This window comes from Pyrus communis, chromosome 14, assembly GCF_041283825.1.
Source record: "Pyrus communis isolate YQ-2024b chromosome 14, ASM4128382v1, whole genome shotgun sequence".
Taxonomy (NCBI): domain Eukaryota; kingdom Viridiplantae; phylum Streptophyta; class Magnoliopsida; order Rosales; family Rosaceae; genus Pyrus; species Pyrus communis.
The window spans coordinates 733,691-752,926 of NC_142578.1; the positions used below are offsets into that span (position 1 = coordinate 733,691).

The 19,236-nt window shown below is 39.0% G+C and overlaps 3 protein-coding genes and 1 long non-coding RNA gene across 9 annotated transcripts; 2 read left to right on the forward strand and 2 right to left on the reverse strand.

Moving 5' to 3' along the window:
• Positions 1-2: 2 nt before the first annotated feature.
• Positions 3-2,950, reverse strand: LOC137712994 (ABC transporter G family member STR-like). Its single transcript, XM_068452219.2, has 4 exons — positions 2,603-2,950; positions 2,314-2,493; positions 1,954-2,222; positions 3-1,815 (listed from the first exon to the last, which is right to left on the reverse strand). Exons 1-4 carry the CDS (start codon positions 2,945-2,947, stop codon positions 177-179), a joined length of 2,433 nt encoding a protein of 810 aa, XP_068308320.2. The 5' UTR covers positions 2,948-2,950; the 3' UTR covers positions 3-176.
• Positions 1,632-3,448, forward strand: LOC148691053 (uncharacterized). The gene is made up of 3 exons (XR_015955760.1): positions 1,632-1,769; positions 1,962-2,457; positions 2,626-3,448. It is a non-coding gene; the product is annotated as an uncharacterized LOC148691053 (long non-coding RNA).
• Positions 3,449-6,182: 2,734 nt separating this feature from the next.
• Positions 6,183-7,607, forward strand: LOC137712522 (Bifunctional inhibitor/lipid-transfer protein/seed storage 2S albumin superfamily protein). 3 transcript variants are annotated; one of them, XM_068451595.2, is made up of 3 exons: positions 6,183-6,765; positions 7,083-7,124; positions 7,364-7,607. In XM_068451595.2, exons 1-3 carry the CDS (start codon positions 6,399-6,401, stop codon positions 7,477-7,479), a joined length of 525 nt encoding a protein of 174 aa, XP_068307696.2. In that variant the 5' UTR covers positions 6,183-6,398; the 3' UTR covers positions 7,480-7,607. The 3 variants fall into 3 exon arrangements, with proteins under 3 accessions (XP_068307696.2, XP_088540307.1, XP_088540306.1); XM_088684181.1 differs by having other exon boundaries at positions 7,376-7,607; XM_088684180.1 differs by having other exon boundaries at positions 7,083-7,586.
• A 3,009-nt stretch (positions 7,608-10,616) lies between these two features.
• On the reverse strand, positions 10,617-16,355 carry LOC137713381 (uncharacterized). Of its 4 annotated transcripts, none has more exons than XR_015955726.1 (11): positions 15,646-16,348; positions 15,248-15,505; positions 14,722-14,964; positions 14,408-14,557; positions 12,654-14,032; positions 12,413-12,486; positions 12,197-12,278; positions 11,989-12,114; positions 11,773-11,869; positions 11,259-11,416; positions 10,617-11,101 (listed from the first exon to the last, which is right to left on the reverse strand). XR_015955726.1 is itself a non-coding variant. In XM_068452669.2 (11 exons), the coding sequence occupies exons 1-11, from the start codon at positions 16,084-16,086 to the stop codon at positions 10,850-10,852; spliced, it is 3,270 nt and encodes a 1,089-aa protein (XP_068308770.2). In that variant the 5' UTR covers positions 16,087-16,355; the 3' UTR covers positions 10,617-10,849. The 4 variants fall into 4 exon arrangements, 2 of the variants coding, with proteins under 2 accessions (XP_068308770.2, XP_088540305.1); XM_068452669.2 differs by having other exon boundaries at positions 11,773-11,879; positions 15,646-16,355; XR_011065298.2 differs by lacking the exon at positions 10,617-11,101 and having other exon boundaries at positions 11,277-11,416; positions 11,773-11,907.
• Positions 16,356-19,236: the final 2,881 nt, after the last annotated feature.

Here is a 19,236-nt window from a genome sequence, read left to right on the forward strand (position 1 = left end):
CAAGCATCGAAATGTAAGCTTTATTGTTTATTATGAAGTCTTCTAAACGAAAAATGTTGAAAGATAACTTGCTTTCATGAACTAGCTTGCTGCATGATTCATGAATAAGGCACCGGCTATCATCTCCAAGCATCAATTTCGAAGCAGAGGCAAAGGTACTTGAATACAAACAGTCTTCATTTTCTCTCGTTCTTGGAATAGAATCTGAGGACCACGTAGAATAAGATCCGGTATAGAACACCCCAAGCTAGCAAGATTCCGACATTATACCAGATGTTATCTGTTTTGATATCCATCGAGGAGATAACATCTTGTCCGATAAGCACGCAATTCTTGTTTACTAATGGAGATGTTAAGTGCAGGTGACTGATCTTCAGATCTCCTAAAGGGCCGGGGGTGAGATCTGCCGCCGTGCCATTGTAGCAACGTATTCCCTTGAATTCATTTGTTAGCATTGCCTCAAACGGGTACTTAATCGCAGAGATGTAATGCACCCACCTCCAGTAAAGCGGTATCTGGTTGCGCTTCAAGAAAAAGCCGCAAGTCAGAAAGAAAAGAGCTGTGGTAGCTATCACAACAGCATACCCTGTGATGTAGCTCGGCACGAGGGCGCTCACAAGCATCACGTAAGCGTTGGTGGTGATGAGTGAGGCATAGAGGATGATCCAGAAGTAGAAAACATTGCTTTTGAGTTGAAGTATGTACTTGGTAATGGCAGCAAATGTGTAACCTTGGATGGCGAAGAATGGGAGGTACACAATGAGAGAAGAGATGACGTAAGAAGAAGCACGATAAGCATTGTGAGAAGTTTCCCTGATGAAAATGAACCTTTCTTGGATGAAAGTCGGGACAGCGTCATTGGACGAAAAGAAAACCAGGCAGACTGCAAAGATGTAGAAGTTGAGAAGCCGGTTTATGTCCTTGAAGGTGTCACCACTCAGATTTTGGAAAAGGGAAGACAGAATGAGTGCCATAACTGCCAACACAATCTCCCGCGAGAGGAAGAGTTCAGGAGTGCGAACCACATTGAGCGCTGTGCGCCATGAGAGGACTGCAACCTCACGGAGCCATGGGTTTGCAAATTTAGGACCGAGGTCAGGCTCATCAAGCACGTCTTCTTTTTCGAACTCTCCATAGGAAGGTGCATAGGAGTCAATTGAAGGGCTGAAGAGTACAGGGGTTTTAGTACTACCCTGTCTTGGTGGCTGCAGGATGAGTCGTGGTGTGGGATATTGGCTCGAAACTTGACTCCTCATCATACCCGAGACTGAGAGTGGTGTCACTCCAGGTGTTCTAGCAGGAGTCCATGATGGTGGGCGGCGAGGGGTTCTCTTGACTCCATGGTATATCCAGACAGAGAAGTCCTTGTAGAACTGCGAAGCTAGACGAGGGTTATACACACCACTGTTCTGATGATGCATTGGTGTCATATGAACCGACTTCCTTTCGAGGGAGTTGTCGAAATCCTCATCAGCTTCCTCATAATCAAACCGACCAGACTGGCCTGGTCCAGGTGTCCTGTTTCGAATGGAAAAGGCTTGACTACGGAGGCTGATTGCGTGCTTGGACGCAGGAGTCTTATTGTAAGGAGTTCTCCTTGGTGTTTTCAGAGCTGGGCTTCTGGACGCCTGATCAGGTTTGATGCCATCGCGTTGGTACAACACCAACGGGTCTAGTCCCACGGTTGATTCATCATATTCTTTAATCACATCCAGGAGATACTCGAGGCCATTCTCACCATCCGGAACTAGCCTTCCAAATCCAGAAAGGTGAGCAGATAGACCGTGCGGGCTTCCCAAATATATCAGTCTTCCTCTGCAACCACATTATTAGATAGCTTAGTTAACAAGCATCATGCGTGCCAAATCATAAAGTCTATATTTGCAACCCTTAATTAACTGACCGAGCGGCCTACGATTCAGAAAAATTTAACACATTTAAGCAAAATTTTACCTTGCTAGGATTGTCATGCGGTCCAAGAGTATTTGAATACGATATGAAGGTTGATGGATGGTCATCATCACGATGCTACCACCTCGAGCGATCTCCTTTACCTTTTCCACAACACTGAAAGCGCTTGTAGAGTCAAGACCAGAAGTTGGTTCGTCAAGAAACAGCAGTGAAGGTTTGTGGATGATGTCAATTCCAATTGAAACCCTCCGCCTTTCTCCTCCCGACACTCCTCTCCTCCCTTCATCTCCAATGTAAGTATGTGTTGCACTCTGCGTATATAACCTCATCAGAATCAAGATGTATAATTTGTGCAGTTGAGTTCATATGCGCACATGCGTGCGAAAGAGACTTCAAATTTACCTGCAAGCCGAGTTGTTCAAGGAGTTCATAGACTCTCTTTCTCTTTTCGTCCCTCGAAATGGAGGGAGGAAGCCTAACCTCAGCTGCAAACATGAACGTCTCAAAAACAGTCAGCATAGGGAAAAGCTGGTCGTCTTGCATAACGTAAGATGACACCATCTTCATGTAGCTTGTAGTAACCTGAAAATAAGAATCAACTTTATATATGCAATCATTCTCTTTCAGTTTCCGAAAAAAAAAAAAAAGACTGGACGTCCTGCACAGAGAAAAACTTCTACAGATCTCTAACCGTTCTTCCATCAATTCTAACAGAGCCTGCCAGACTCCCTTCAGCAATCCGTCCCGCCAATGCATCAAGAAATGTGGATTTCCCAGCACCACTAGGTCCCATGATGGCCATGATCTCACCCCTCACTGCCTGGCCAGAGATATCATTGAGAAGATAAGCTTCTTTCTTGATCCAAACCCCGTCTTTTTTCAGCTTCTTTGTTACACTATACGAAAGATTGTTGAACTCAAGTCCATGGCCCGGAATCATCTTCATGGGTCGAAGAGGGACAGAACTTTTAGCAGCAACTGATTTGTCCATGTCAAACAGACTCTCGAGGCTTCTGTTGGTGTCATTCCGCCCCATTTTCGCCACTTTCGCCGTTTCAACCGGTGATGCTCAGTTCGAGCCTTTCTTTTTGGCTCAGGCCTCACGAAGTTTTTGAGACCTGAGGGTTGAAGTGTGAAATGGTATAAAAGAAGGGAGAGGCCGGATGAAATGTCGACGAAAGGTGACGGTAAAAATCAAAGTAACTTTAGTGTTGGCTTTAGTGTTGGAATGCTGTAAGCAATCGGACGGCAAGAATTATGGGAAAGCACTTTCACGTGTGTCCCTGTCGCTTTCGATTATCCTTTGGTTTGTCAGTAAATAGCTTTGATATTTCCGGATGATGTTCTGTTCTTGTTTCATTTGGGCACATGAGACAACTTCCTCTTCACTGGCGATTTGAAGAAAACTTGGCAGAGTTAATGTTTTCCAAACCTGTCTGTCATTGTTGTTCTAAAGCAAACGAAAACATAGTTAACAAACCCTAAATGTAATTAAGTTGGCTAGAGCAGTATCCTCTTCCTTTGCACCCAAGTTCAATTGGATTAGATTATGTTGTTACGACGACGTCGCTCGAACAAAAAGAACAACGAAACTCAATAGTTTGATCCTGCTAAACTCAATAACCCAATTTCAGCTTGTTTGTTCTATATGATTCGTAACATTGTTAAGGGCTCGTTTCAGATTACTACCAGGCAGCTCAAATGTGCTTTCTGATACCAATCTTTTAGCGACCCTTGACAAAAAAAGTTAAGAGGGTTTTATGGGTTATGGAAGCACGTGGAATTTTTTCCAAAATTCATTGCGATTATAACAAAAGCGTGCCTGTAAGCAAAATGTAGGGAGTTACGAACCATTCATCTATGGTTCTAGAGTACGTGACCATATTATTCCCGGATGAACTCTGATTACTATGATTTTACATTTATGATGTTATTGATGCGCGCGTAAGCAACTGTTTCTGGTTCACGAATTTTATACGGGAGCAAATTACTGTCTAAAAACACTTCAGTTACCCCTTTTAACTAAGAACAAATGTTCTTGTTTGATAATACAAGTGTTGTCTCTTAGCTTTGAGTTGGTGGATTTTCTTAGAACAACGAAGGGATTTGTTAAAAACCGTCAAGACTAATATGAGTATTTAGTTTATAATTAATTCAACATTATTATGCATGTAGACAGCACTAACAGTACAGGAATTTGTTGGCAATGGCTCCAAAGTGGGGTAATGTCAGGAAAAGGTTAAATGATTTGGTGTCCAACTGAAACAATGCAAGTAAGTGGGACGGGGATGCTACCGAACTTTTCGGTCGAATTTGTTCGTTCAATCTTCTTGATTATTTTCATTTTGCAATGTTGCACAATAATTAATTAGAATTGTCTACTTTTTAGTTTACCTTTAAAAGACCAACACTACAAAAAAGTAAGCCAAAATAGAAATCGTTTAGCCATTCGATTAATGTTTCAAATTTTTAGTGCTAACTAAACGACATAGTTTGTCTATTTAATAGATAACCATTAGATGGCTAAACAATTTCAAAGTTGGTCGATTTTTGGCATAGTTGATTTTAAAAGGTGAGCTATAAAATAAATAGTTTAAATTATCATGAAACATTACAGGATAAGAAAAAAAAATCAAAAAAGTTAAACGAGAAGATTCAAAAGAGAAGTTGCATGATAGTAAAGAAAAAGGTTGAAAGCGTTGGTTCTTGTAATCAACCAGTTGCGTTTTTAATAATTCTTGAACTTTGCAGGCCTTAATGTGAAGAGAAGGACAGATGCTTCATATTTCTTGGAGAATGTTTTGCTTAATGTTCCAAAGTTTTTGCCTCGTTTGCTTCGGTTTTGGCTTCCAAATTAGTAAGACAAGTTTGAAGCTCTCATGATATAATGGAGAAGTTTGTAGCAGAACTTCCATTCCGATCACGTTGAGTCGAGGCATGCGATAGCAATCTCAGCATTGGCATGGTTCAAGCTTACCCTCAGGTCGATTCATGATTCGACTCCATGGTTTGCTTGAGCCGTGCCAATATCTAGTGTGCCAAACTCAAATTTCTTACACAAACACTCATCTCCAACTGCAAAGCATGCTAAGCTATATTAAGTACGAGCTTATAGTAACTTTCAAGCGATTAGCGATAATCAGTTAGTAAGTTAATACAACATCAAACATTTAATTCAACCTACTTCACAACGTACGGAATCTTGTGATTCTGTTCATTTTCTAGGTACTCGTTTTCTAAATATTGCTTATATTTTCAGTTTCCTCCAATATCTATCACAAGAACTTGATCTAAAATATGATAAAGAGGTTAGCGTAACTTGTAGCATTGTCTCAACTAGTTGTAAAAGTAAAGAGGGGTTCCGGCAGCTCTATCACTTCCTTTCACCTTGTTGCATGGATTTTGCGTTATCAATCGCCTATCTTTTTCGGATTGATTGTTGAAAATAATATAGGCAATTTTTTAGTATGCTTCATGATATTCTATACACTGAGATATTTGACTATTATATTCTTGATTAAGGATCTAATAACCAAAGATTTAACGGCTAAAATTCTTATTGTATAAGATACGCCGAAAACATAGAAGAATTTTCGTGAAAATGAAACATAAACGAGGCAGTTTCAATCACACATCGATATTTCGCAAGGATTCACGTTAACTTATAAATTTGGTTCGACCAATAATACAAGTAAAGGGGTTGGGGCAACTCCTTGTTTCATGTTAATTCTCGTACCAAAGCAAAATTTGTGTTGTAAACTTTGCTTAATTATTGTTCAAACATGACAAATTCAAATTGATTGAGTAACTTTGTTAGCTGGTTACCAACTTACCATAATGTCTTGACTGCCAATATTAGGTTGTTGCAGGTTTCTTACTTTGTTTTCAAGCAAAGAGTTATGCAACGTTCGATAAGTTTTTCAGTGTAACTGTCACACCGTCACATAGTATTATCAGGTTATTCATATTATAACACGTGGATTTATTTATTGACGCTAGACTCTAAGACACATCAACTATGCCCTTCACGTCTGTTATCACACGTTAATCACCAACACGACGTAACAGTTTAACCGCCATGCAAAAAAATTTCTTGCAATTATAAATAAATATATAGATATGCCCTTACGGTTACGGAGGAGGAGCATTTCTGTACGCATATACTTGTTCTGATGAGGGTAAAAATCATAGGAAATCTTGATGATGACACAACGGATTTCACCATAAAAATATAACTTCCATGGAAAATAAAGTAAAACCCATATAACAAATAATCGCTGGATCAGATAAAACCTCTACTCAATGGGGACTGAGGGAAGGAATTGGCAACAAAATCCGTCACCAAAAACCAAACTCCACACATAGAAGATTTTAGCGTCTGTCTAATCACATTTGACTCATTCATCACTATATAAGATATCACCAAACAAGTCTCACAAACCAAACCATTTGAACCAACAAAAACACACACAAACTCTCCACACAAAATGGCTTCGATCTCAAAACACTTGCTTCCCTTCTTGTTTCTGTCCCTTTTCGAGTTGTTCGGAGTCTCCCATGGCCGGAAGCTTACTGCATTGCCTGATAAGGAGGGCGCTGCTGGTGGCGGTAGTGATTCTTCCATGCAATGCGTGCAGAAACTGATTCCTTGTCAGGCGTATTTGAAGGCGCCGGAGAAGGCTCCCTCAACGTGCTGCTTGCCACTAAAGAAGTTGGTTTTGGATAGTACCGAGTGCCTTTGCACCCTCTTCAACAACGATGACATGTTGAGCAACTTTAACATAACGCAGGGTGATGCCTTGAAGCTTTCCAAGGCTTGTGATGCCAATGCTGACATTTCAGTATGCAAAAAGGGTGATTGAGCTTTCCTTCTTTTTTTAATTAAATCAAATTAAATTTAAATTTTTTGGATTTTGTTTGTGGGATTCATATGTTTGTTTCCATGGATTATAGACGTTTTTCTTTCTTTTCTACTTGTTTGAAAAACAACAAAGGAAAGGCACTAACCTTTACGTGAGGCTCTGAAATTAGAGCAAAATCTTAAGTGTAACCGGGTGTATATATTAGGGTTCTTTTTTTTCTCTCTCCTCATATGACATATGACATCAAGAGAGAGACAGGCGAACATACTCTCGATTGGTTATCTTAATTTGCTGTTTTCTTCATCACAGATGCAGCATCACCAGTCAGTACAGCATCACCTTCTAACAACAGTAAGTTCCTAATGCTTTTTCTTACCTATTTTTTCAATTTGATATCTCAGCATGCCTATTTTTTCAATTTGATATCTCAGCATGTCAAATCCTCAACTAGTTTGGTCTCAGCTCAGCGATCAAACTCGTCGCTTCTCGCCTAGATTAGTATCTGTGCTCGATTAAATGACAACGAAAACATGCCGGACTTTGATAGCTTCACAGTTAGATTAGTGTTTTTTACTGATTGTTTGTGCCAGGTTCTTCCTCAGGCAACTCTCCCGGCAGTTCAAAGAGTGCAGCTTACGCGCTGTCCCCACTCGCCGGATCTGGTTTTGCTGTCGTCTTCATGGCTTTGATCATTGCAGCATTTTAGGGTTTTCAGTTTAGTCAATCATCAGTCATAAGCCATCTAATCAGATTAATGAGTACTGTGTTTTGTTTGCTGCTGGAATTTTTTAGTATGCTCCGAATCATTCTATACACCAAGTTTTATTACTAGCATCTCGGTCATGTGAATTAGTCCAGTTGACTAGAGTAATGCACTCATCTCATTGCATCTGAATTTAAATCCTCTCATCTCGTTGTAAAGTAAAAGTAATTTAAATATCGCCTCATTACAGAATATGAATAATGAATTTGCTATGTCATTAAATCAAACAAAACCATGATTTGTCTAAAACCCACAAATCCAAACGCGAAAAGAACCCATTTTTTAAGAACTCGAGACATGGAAAAACTGATTGAATATCAGAAAAAGAAAGAAAAAAATTTTAATTCTTAAAAAAAGAGAAAATTTGAGGGAAAATCGAAAATTACGAGCGTCTGAATGCAAGACCCACAATTGATGAATCGACAGCTGCAAGCATAGCTGCTCAAAAAACCTGGGCAACTAAAAGGGCTGACTGCATTATTGTATCAGTCCTCCATTTCAGAGGACCAAACGCGCCAGTAACGCCGTTTTTCCTTAAAAACTCTTTAAATTGTACTAAAGTCCAGTTTAACAAAAACCCAGATTAAAAAAAACCAAGAACAGTGAGTGAAATAAAAAAGATGATGAGAGATGAAGCTTGCAGGTATTACCATGGGAGAAGAAGGAGATGATGGCGAATTGGGTTTGAATTTCGAAGCCGATTAATTTAGGTGGTGATTGGTATTTATCATTCATGTTATAATGTATCTTAGGTTGGGAAAGTTTCAACTATGTCGCTAAATGGTACCCATGTGGTGGGCTTAACCAACTAATCTCACAAAGGGTGAGACTATGTGCATTGAAAATTGTATTCGTAGGAAGATGGTTCCCAGGTCAATGCAGTCCATTTCGTTGAGTGAGCATCTAAGGTCATTTCCAATTGATCTAGCTAAAGGGTCATATGGTTAAAAATAGCTCGGAATGACGCGAAAATCGTCATCAACTGAGGGCTAAATTGTGGGCCCCACTGGGCCAAAATCCCTAAATCAGGCCAGCGGGCTTACCATTTACAGCCAGCCCTTTAGCGCCAGAATGTCAAGCTTGACATTTTGCCAGCCTTCTAGCTCAACCCATTTGAATGCCAACAGCTACCTAGCGTTAGCATGACGCCAGCTAGCAACGGCAAGCTGTCGTTAAGTTACCATTGGAATTTGAATTTTATTTTGGACGAATTTAAAATAAAAAATTAATTTTTTTTCTATAAATACCCAAGTCATTCTTACACCATTTTTCATGTACTTTTCACTTTAGCATTACTCACTTTAGCGACACGTGTCACTTAAAATCCTATCATATTTAAAATTTTCTCGTTTGGCAATTATGTTGGGAAAATGATCCTCGTCGGATCCTTTTCCTAGGGATTCTAGGGATCCCGTGATCTCAATCGTTCATCGTATATCGTGCGGTCAGAAATCATTTCAAAATTTAATATGAATAATACCTAATGAAAACTGACCGCACTATATGCAATGAACGAATAAGATCATAGGATCCCTAGAAAAAGGATTCGGCAAGAATCCTTTTCCATTGTGTTGTACCACATTGAATTGTAATACTATGTGGTAGTACGACAGTTCCACTAAACCGGTGTTTATTGAGCTTCTTCACTTGGGTTTGAAGTTTTTTTTTTTTTCGGAAACCACTTAGGTTTGAAGTTTGGACCCGGTTTAAACCTCAAAGCTGCACACTTTTCACGCAGTTCATAAAAATTCAAAACTTTAAGCCCTCCTCCTCGATCGCGGCAAGAAACACAGCCAACTGCCAGATTCGTCGACATGGCAGCAAAAACCTCCATTGCCAAAACCATAACCAAGCTTTATTATTCGAGTGGGTCCCATTCCTCTCACCCCAAACATCTGGCCCCACTCTCACTATCTTCCTCCTTCTCCAGCTCCTCCCCTAATGCTGCTTCCCCAGCAGCCTTGTCCCAATCAACCATCTCTTCCCAAGCTCCAGGTGGGCCCACTGTGATGTTCGTGTGTTTTCTGCTTCTGGGTTTTCATAATTTGCTCGAAATATTCAAAAGATTGATGCTTTATTTGTTTTTTGTGTAGGGAGGGAAAGGTCGAGATTGTCGAGATGGTTGCTGTTTCTTCCTGGAGCTGTCACTTTTGGGCTTGGGACTTGGCAGATTATCAGAAGGCAAGAGAAGGCGTTGCTTTCTTCCTGGAGCTACTATATCATCACACCTCTTGTCCCGGTCCCTGACAAAGATGAGAGGTAAAAGCTGTTGGAGTTTCTTGTACTTCATGAACCTTACTTCTCTCTTCTAAGTGCTTATACGGGTTTAGAATTAACAGGGTGTTACATTACATCGGAACATTTACGACTTCTCCCTGCTTGGTATTCCAGGATCTCACATCACATTAAACTAACTGTTTCCGGATCTAATGTAGCTTCATACGAAGAAATTGATGCCCCAGAGTAATTGAGTTGTCAAGTCAATTTGCTTATCCAACTGTTAGATTCTTGATGGTTGGAAACTGGAAAATATTTGGGGGTGGATATTGGCTGGTTTCGCCATTAAACCGCTCGTTCCAAGCTGAATTTTTGCAGCTAAAAACAATAAAGTTTCTACCGTCGCAGCCAGGAAACCAAAAGCTAAACTCGCTAATTTGAAGATTTATAGCTCTGTAAGAAGGGTTGAGATTTTGGTTTTAGCTTCTTTCAACTGTTTGTGCTGCCCTCGTAGCGATGACATAAACGCTACGAGGTACGATGTAAAATAATGATTAGAATTCTACGGCATTTTTGTTTCGGGGTATTCTTTGTATTTAAGCCCGAAGGCACAAACAGCTATTTGTTTTGACGATATAAAAGATGAAAGGGATATGATTTCCGCACATCCTATTTATCTCTCTAGCTCGATTTTCTGGTTTTACATCACTTCATCTTTCCGTTTTGGTTAAGATGTCGCTTGTCCTTCACCTTGCAACACTCGGCGATACCACTGTTGGAACCGAGTGTTGCAAGGTAAGGGCATTCGAGCTCGTACATCGCACCGTGTATCAAATCAAATAACATGCTCGCTTGAAACCAAATTTGTGTGCACAATTGGCAAAAGAGTCGATTTTCTTTCCTATATGTTGTACACTGTACAGAATGTACATAAGAAAAAGAACAGCTAAAACTAAGAAAACAAATTAACGAATTCTGGCCAACTCACACTAACGCCGGCAGGCAAACAAACAAAGTGGGCAAAGAAACAAATTTAAAAGAATGAAATGAATATGAAACTAACAAAACCGTAAGGCGAAAAAACGAAGGGATTCATTCACGATATACACCGTACAAGCAAAGGGGTAACGGTCATACCTTCGTGGATTGCCTTCAACAATGCCACAAACTTGAACGGACTCTCTTCGGAAAACCACTGGAGCTTCCAAGTCATGGAGCCTGGAGCTATCCTTTTCTCATTTGCACTTGAGTCTGAATTGTCCGCTGCGGCTGAGCCTGAGGGGCAGAACTCGGACATTGCACACTCAACAGCTAAGGTTACACACCGACTTTCTCTGACATCAACAACCTGAAGGACAGACGTGCTTATTAATGTCTTGAATGATTTTACCCCCTAGCCCTAAAGAAAATGTTACTGAATCCAGGTAATGAACCAGAAAACCAATTTGCCAGAGTCCATTTCGATAGAATTTTAAGGGTAAAGCTAAATCAGTATGAGGGGTTACCAACTCAGATATGTCGGCAATAGAGCAACATAAGTCAAGTGAAAAATATGTGGGCAAAGACGCATCCACGGACAAAGAGCTGAACTGCATCAGGTCTTCAAAACACAAAAATACGTGCCCTCCAGCCACAAATAATGATCTTGAAAACCATGATTCACCTGTCATATAGATATAAGAATGTTACCAAGCATGATTTTTTTTTTTTTTTTCTTTTCAAAATAACCAAAAAGAATTAGACTGCAAAAGGGACGTTCGAAGAGTGTGATGGTGAAACCTCAGTATTGAAGTGTTCTCAGCATAATGACGTAAGCATCATTAAATTTCATAGATACAAAACCAACAGCAGCGTAACAAAAGTTAACTATGGGAATACGTCCCTTATTCTAAGATGTTCTCGACAAGTTTACCAAAATGATTATTGTACACTTCGTGCCTTTTGATTGTAAATAATTCAATTCATGACATTAGTACAATCATTGACTATTAAATATGAAAATCGATGACCTAAGCATACCTTCATTATAACTACACCAAAACTGCACCATAGAATACTGGAATATGCTCACTTTTGAACCTCCGCATATTTGTTTCTCAAATAACTTGACCTGAACCTGCTCCAAACTGCCATTTAAATTCCCAAAAACCGAGTCTATCACAAGAAGGAAATCCTAATATTCGCATCGGTAATCAAATATACAATAGACATCTGAAAGGGAAAAACAATAACTACCTTCTTAAGCAAAGTCCTCCAATTGGCGCAAAAGAATCGATAGCTATTAAAGTAGAAAGTAGTTGTCTTGATTTTTCAATGCTTCTAGTTTTAAACAGGTAAGTTGCACTGCCCCCAACATACACCCTAAGCCAACGGGAAAAAACATTGTTAGAAAGTTGCAATCATACCTATTTTCTATAAATAGTAAGTACCATTAAGCACTAACCTCACGACCTGGAGCCCTATACCAACTACAACTTCTCTGATATCCTCAACCCTGTGGCAACCCTTTAACTTTAAGATAGTGCCTGCAAACAAAGACCCCATTGAAAATCGGCATTTATATATCTAACCAGATAGAAGAACAAGTTGTCCAAGTAATCATTGTCAAAGAGGAAAATTTTATGATATATAAATCACCAGAAGGACTCTGTAACCTAACCTGACCCATCTCCTGCAACACCGATGAGCAGTATATAAAGCTTGTCTTCACTACTAAGTACAACAGCAACATCTCTGCATGCAAAATAAATATAAATAAACATATAAAGAGCAGAAACGTCTGAAAAGCTGACCCAACATAAGCACCAATATTACAATGTACAAGAAAACCTTGTTATAGCCTTATAGGACACTACACTGTATACGGTTCAAGCACAAAAAGACAAATTCAAACTGTTCACCTTTCTCTGGAAAGAAAATCCAGCTCAAGTATACAACAGCAACACAAACATTGCTTACAAATCTCGTGATTTTGTGAATCTGCGACATTTGTATTGAAATAATTCTCAATAAATTCATCACTCCCTGGAGATAAGAATTCAGTTAGTGGGGTACTGCTTCTATCTGCCAACATCTGTTTCTTATCAACTTCATGAAAATCACTCCCATAAAAATACTGATTATCTTGCTTATTTTCGACTTGCGCTACATGATTATCTAGAATGCCATTTGATTTTGGTGCTGGTTCTGCTTGCCTAATCATGTTATCATCTTCTAGTAGAGCAGTAACTCTTCTTTTAGTCTTCTGTATTCCTTTTCTCCTCTCCAGAAAATCACATTCTTCATTAATGCAATTATTAATTTCAACATCATGAGCATCAGCAGGAACATCACTGGCAGATACTCCAACCAAACGTCTGTCAACCTCATGTTTTATGTCATAATACTTGAAACGATTTGAAAGTGGGTATTCTTCAGCACTCTCATTTAACCAGTTCTCAGGAACCGACTGCGTAGATTCACAATTTTCATCTTCACAACAGCTGGTATTACTATCCGATGATGCCACAGAATATGACCCAGCGGATAACTGTAAAATTTCCTCCTCTAAGTTATGTCTACGACGAAGAATGTCCTTTTGATAATGGGGCGGTGATCCGGGGTTAGCAGATGATGAATAAGACTCTGAAATATCATCAATAACAGATAATGCAGACATGCTCAAATTCTGGATCATCCTATGACCTCCTTGAGTGGTGAACATCTGAGCATGGAAACTTTTAGCCTCCAAACTGACAGTACTTGTCCCTTCATGAGAATAAGCTTTTAAATTCTCCCTGAGATCTCTACTATCCATGCCAACAGGGCTGACCCTACCAGCATTCCCCGTTGAAATAATTTGGTCAAAGTGATGGGCATGTCCAGAAGATATATCCAAGAAGGAACTGTCTGATTCTAAAACATTTGTACTACTCTCATCTCCTGATGCTTGGACGCAGTCTGGAACATATGTTAATTTTTCACCCAGCTGCCTCCGGCTTGCCTTGGTTTTTATATAGTTTTCCTTCTCAAGATGCAGTCTAGCCCTGCTATATCTACTGATGTCTACATCATTCTCAGAAGCATGATCTAACCACTCCTTGAACTCCCGCAACCAAAGAACAGAGCGCTCTTTCTTCATTAGCTCAACTCTAGTCATCAAATCAACAATTTCAGCTTCATTGTCAGATATGACAACTTCCTCTCTGCTTTGAATCTCATTGTCACAAGACACAGAGTCCTGGTCAGAACATGTGTTCTCCTCTTCATTAACAATTGAAGCAAGACGAGATACCTTTTTCTGCAAAACAGAAAGCATGCAAGGTTTTATGATTGTCGACTGTCGAGTCAATAATGGAGTGCACAATGCAAGATTTATGACTGCCTAGTCAATAATGGAGTGGATGATATGCATAGCACAAATATAAAATCAAAAGGTATACATGATTCATTCAACATACAGGAACGATAACACTAAAAAATAAGATCACGCTTACAGATTAAGAACCCGAATTCAGGCACATTCACTTCACCCTTTTAACTTATTTATGTGTGGGGTAGGCAGAGGTTCAATCAAATTCAAGGGTAAAGAACAACCAGCCCCCAATACCAAGGCGTCCTATGAATTTATACCAATACTTGATAAAGACTCCCAACAACTATAACAGTGACCTACCCTTTTTCTGTTAGGACTTGAATCTCCTTTATCATCGCACTTTACAGGAGAATAAAACCCAAAGCTGGCAGGTCGCTTGTGCCGGCCAGCAACAATAAGTTGCCTCTTCCAAAATTCTCTGGTGCTGATCTCCTTATCATCTAACTTCAACTAATCCGCCATACGACAGATCAAAAGACAAAAGTTAGAAAAATAAAACTAACAAATGACCTGAAAAATACGTAATGAATGCTTCAAAATTTTATATTTAAGATCGATGTGCTTCAGGTCCAGAAGAATGAAGAAAAATAAAAAAAAGATGAATCTTAACTTACTTTGTCTGGATTAGTGACATAACTGAATGCTTGTGACCGATACCAACGGGCACAACACAACGGATTTCCTTCCAACCACAAGTTTTCAAGAGATGGAAGTCCAGAAAGGTATTCTAACTCTGAAAAATTTGAAATAATGTTGTAGGAAACATCAAGCCCTTCAAGTGACTTCAAATTCTCAATCCCACGCAATGTAGTTAGAGCATTGTTCCTCAAAACAAGTTTAAGTAAACGGCAGGTGACCTGCATGGTCCAACAACATCGGAGTATGGGTCCAAATCTATTTCCTAAATAGAAACTTTGTGGCAATAGAACTCAAACTACAGTAAAAGAACTTCTCAGTACTTTAATCCATGTAATATGCGCCAAAATAAACAATCTTGACTAAATATTAACTGAAAAAATTGAACTCTGTTCAGTATTAGGGACTATAAAAATGTACTCTTCTCAGACAAATTTGTGCATACAATTTCTCAAAGCAATCAAGTGTGGACCAATGCGTTGCAAACGAAAGCTAAATTCATACCTGACTGAATGACGAAATGGTTCTGAACTGATTGAAACCAAGGTCTAGGTGCTTCAATTTGACACACTTCCGAAGATTATCAACAATCGCAAACTTGTTCCGGCTAAGGTCGAGAGTTTCGACAGCAGGAAGGAGTTGCAAAGACTCATCCATGAGAACCAAGCCATTACAAGCACACGAAACGAATGACAAGCGATTCCACTGCGGTGAGTCCTTAATCTCTGCAATTCTACTCGCAAACACATGCCGCAGAGCATCCTAACATAATTTTTCGATCAATTTAATCATATCAAGGGCATAATTAACCAAATTAAGAACTTAAAATGCTGATTAAGTAGCTGAGAAAACAGATATTAATCAAAACACTGAAAGGCAGAGCAAAATCCAGGAAAACTCACAGTAGAATTATGGCAAATGATCTTCTCCAAGGTGTGCCGCAGCTCGAGCAACCCTTTCGCGGCGGAGGTGGACAAATCGCATCCTCGAAGCTCCAAAACCCTAAGCCTCCCAAACGGCCGAAACGACAGCGGCGTAGGGTCCCTGGCGGGAGACGGCAGCACCGAAACGACCTTGAGGGATGTCAAGAGCCTTAGAATCCTCCTCAGCTGCTCAAGCGCGCGGTGGTCTCCGAGGTCGGAGACGTAGGCGCGGAGGTAGTCGACGGGAGCGCCGGCGAGGAGGCTCTCAAGCTCGTGCAAGGCCTCGAGCCGCGAGTTGACGTAGTGGAACCCAGCCGGGTTGAGCTTCAGCACTAGGCTGCCGTCGATCAACGAACCGGCCTGCTGCTCCACGAAGTGGACTAGCTTCTCCAGGTAGCGATCTCCGGTGACAACCGCCATCAGAATCGGCGATTTCTCCAGGTCAATTTCGGAATTTCACAACGCGGAATCGCATGTTTGTGATACCGCTGGTTAATTTTTAATTAGCACGAATCTAGACAAAGAAACATGGAGTTTTTACAGAGAGAAGCGGAGGAGCCACGGCGGTGGCTGGAAGACGAGAGAGAGAGAGAGAGAGAGACGGTTTTAGTATTTGACAGAAGAACACGAAGACATTAATCCATAACTAAATGGGTGAAGCCGTGACGCTACACGCCATCCAATCATATTTTGTACGTAATGTCAGTTTTTTTTTTTAAACATCATGTCTACGCTAAAGTGGTACGGTGAAGAAATCAACTAGGCCTTACCCGCTTCATAATAAGAATGTAGTTTAAATATATTTTTTTACGAAAATTGAATTTAAGATTTCTCATTTATAAAAGAAGAAGAATATCATTGGATTAGATCGTAGTACTACATGACACGTGCCAACTAACACTTTGATTTTTTAAAATTATTAAATAATTTATTACCATCAACTGTCATTGTATGTAATTTATTAAACATAGTAGAGAAATGTTAAGGAGATCATCACAAAAGTGGGATTCAAACTCTCTAACACATCATAATTTAACGTCAATTCTCATATTAACATTATTAAATATTGTGTCAAAAACATTATGGAGACTTGGAGAGTCCATTTTTAGAGAACCTCTTTACCATTTTTCTCTCAAAAATAGACTCTTTATAAACATTCTGTCACCTCACAGTTTAAAGTTAATCCACATGACATCATTATGAAATATTGTGTAAACATAAGTTATCAGAGAGTCGTCACTTAGTACTATGATATAGTGGTATTCTTTTTTACTTGCAAGTGTGAGGTCTTAAGTTCAATTCTCGCTAAAGACGAAATTGAATCACATTATTACTAGTCTATTGGGAGCGGAAGTCTACCACTCCTCTAATGTAGATAGTATATTTTGTTAAAAAAAAAAATATATATATATATATATATATATATATATATATATCAGAGAGTCCATATGGTATAAGAGAGCGATCTCTCCTTTTGTTGGAGAGGATTTGGAACTTGGGAAGTTTGCGAAATTCGGGAATAGGATTTTTTGAGCAAAGGGGTTAGGATTTTAATTAATTGGAATTAAGTCCCAAAATTGAAGGCGCAATAATTTGGAGACACTTGGAATTACATGCACACAGCAGTTATGGGACCCACCACACGTTTGTTGTTGTTAGGTGGGAAAAGATTCTCTCCGGATTCTTTTCATCAAGTCAATCAAGGCACATAATCTGACTTTTTTAAATTTGATTAAATGGCTGTAAATAAGGGTTTACTTTAAAGTTATAATAATTTAAATCATTGTATCAAATTTCAAATGTTTAAATTGTATGTCTTGGTAGATTTGGTGAAAAGAACCAGAAGATGATCCTTTTCCAGTTAAGGTGGCACAGGTGCAGCACCCGCCTCTGTTATGGCAGTATCCCGGGTTTTGTTGTCTATGTCCGTTTATTCCGCTATACCGGGTTTTATTTTTCTTTTCTTTTATGTTAATAAAATATGTAAGTTAAATTCGAGTTTAAACAGAGTCCTTAATTACATTCGAGTTTAAATTTTTTACTTAAAAATAAAATTATTATACTCTTTTTTTTTTAACTTCTTGGCTTAAATGTTCTACTAAACATATATTTGTTGCTCGATAAATCATAAATCTGCTTCAACAGTGGCTTATTAATGCCCTAGAAAAATATTTCAAGAAAAAAAAATTTGTATTTTTTTACCAAAAAAAGTGGATTAACACTCACGGTTTTCAGTCATTTTTACAAATTCGTATATAAATCATCATTCAATCTATTTATTTTCACCTTCGCCTCACTGTGAAGTTTTGAAAATCAAGGTGAGACCTTCCGGAGATTCTTAAGTGTCAAACCCCCTTTGACAATGTTCTGTGCCTCATTACTATGTTTTTCACTTATTTTTTTAGTTTTCGGCTCAAATATTCTACAAAATATACATTTGTTGCTTAATAAATTGTAAAACTACTTCCAAATTCCTTAAAAAGTATAACCTAATGCTTAGGAAAAAATTTTTGTGAAAATAAAAAATTTACATTTTTGTCAAAAACACATGGGTGTTAGGCGGCCTCGATGCATGCACAACGAGGCGGACTTAGCTCACGTAGAACGAGGCGAACCACGACTCGCAAAACAAGGCGGGCTTTGCTCACAAAAAATAGGACAAGCGCCTGGCATGCAAAACAAGGCGAGCTCGCGCACAAAAACGAGGAGGGACACGTCACAAAAAATCGAGGCTAGTCTTGTGCATGAAAAACGAGGCTGGCTCTGTGCAAGTCAAAATGATGCAGGCTCTGTGGACGCAAAAAGGGCGGACTTCTGTCATGCAAAACGATGTAGACACCTCACATGCAAAACAAGGCAAACCCAAGCACCCAAGAAAATGAGGGCTCCAGCAATGCAAAACAAGGCAAACTTCCTGGTGCTTAGAAAAACGAGTCGGGGTCCACACACATTAAAATATGTTTTGAAGAATATGAATATGATAGTTTGTTGTAGTGGTAAGAAAAATTAACAAAAATGATTCAAATTCTTGGGGCAAACCACCCCCAATAATTTGAATTATTTTTGTTAATTTTTCTTCTCTTACCACTACAACAAACTATCATATTCATACTCTTCAAAGTATATTTTTCCATGAAAAATCTATTATAATTCGTATTCAAACACTTGTAATCAGCAATTTAAAATCTAAATTTAAAGATATTTGAACCTTTTTTTTGTTAGTTTTTCTTTTATCTAAATCTAAACCGCATATTAATATAACCCTCTTTTGTCAACCAACAGAAGGTGAAAGACTATTTAACAAAACAAAATTTTGCAATTTTTTGTTTATGCCTCACCTACAGGTAATTTTAACATCTCTATATTGTTCACTTTTTTTTTTTTTTTTTTTTTACTTGTTTAGAGAAAAAATATGGAAGGAGAGAAATTTAGCATTGCTCCAACAATGCCAAATTATGTTGTAATTTATGGATGGATGAATCTTTTCTTCTTTGGATTGGATAAACGCTAGTAACCTGTAACCGGTTGCATATGTAAGTTAGGGTGATTAGTTAGGGCTATGTGTTTTTC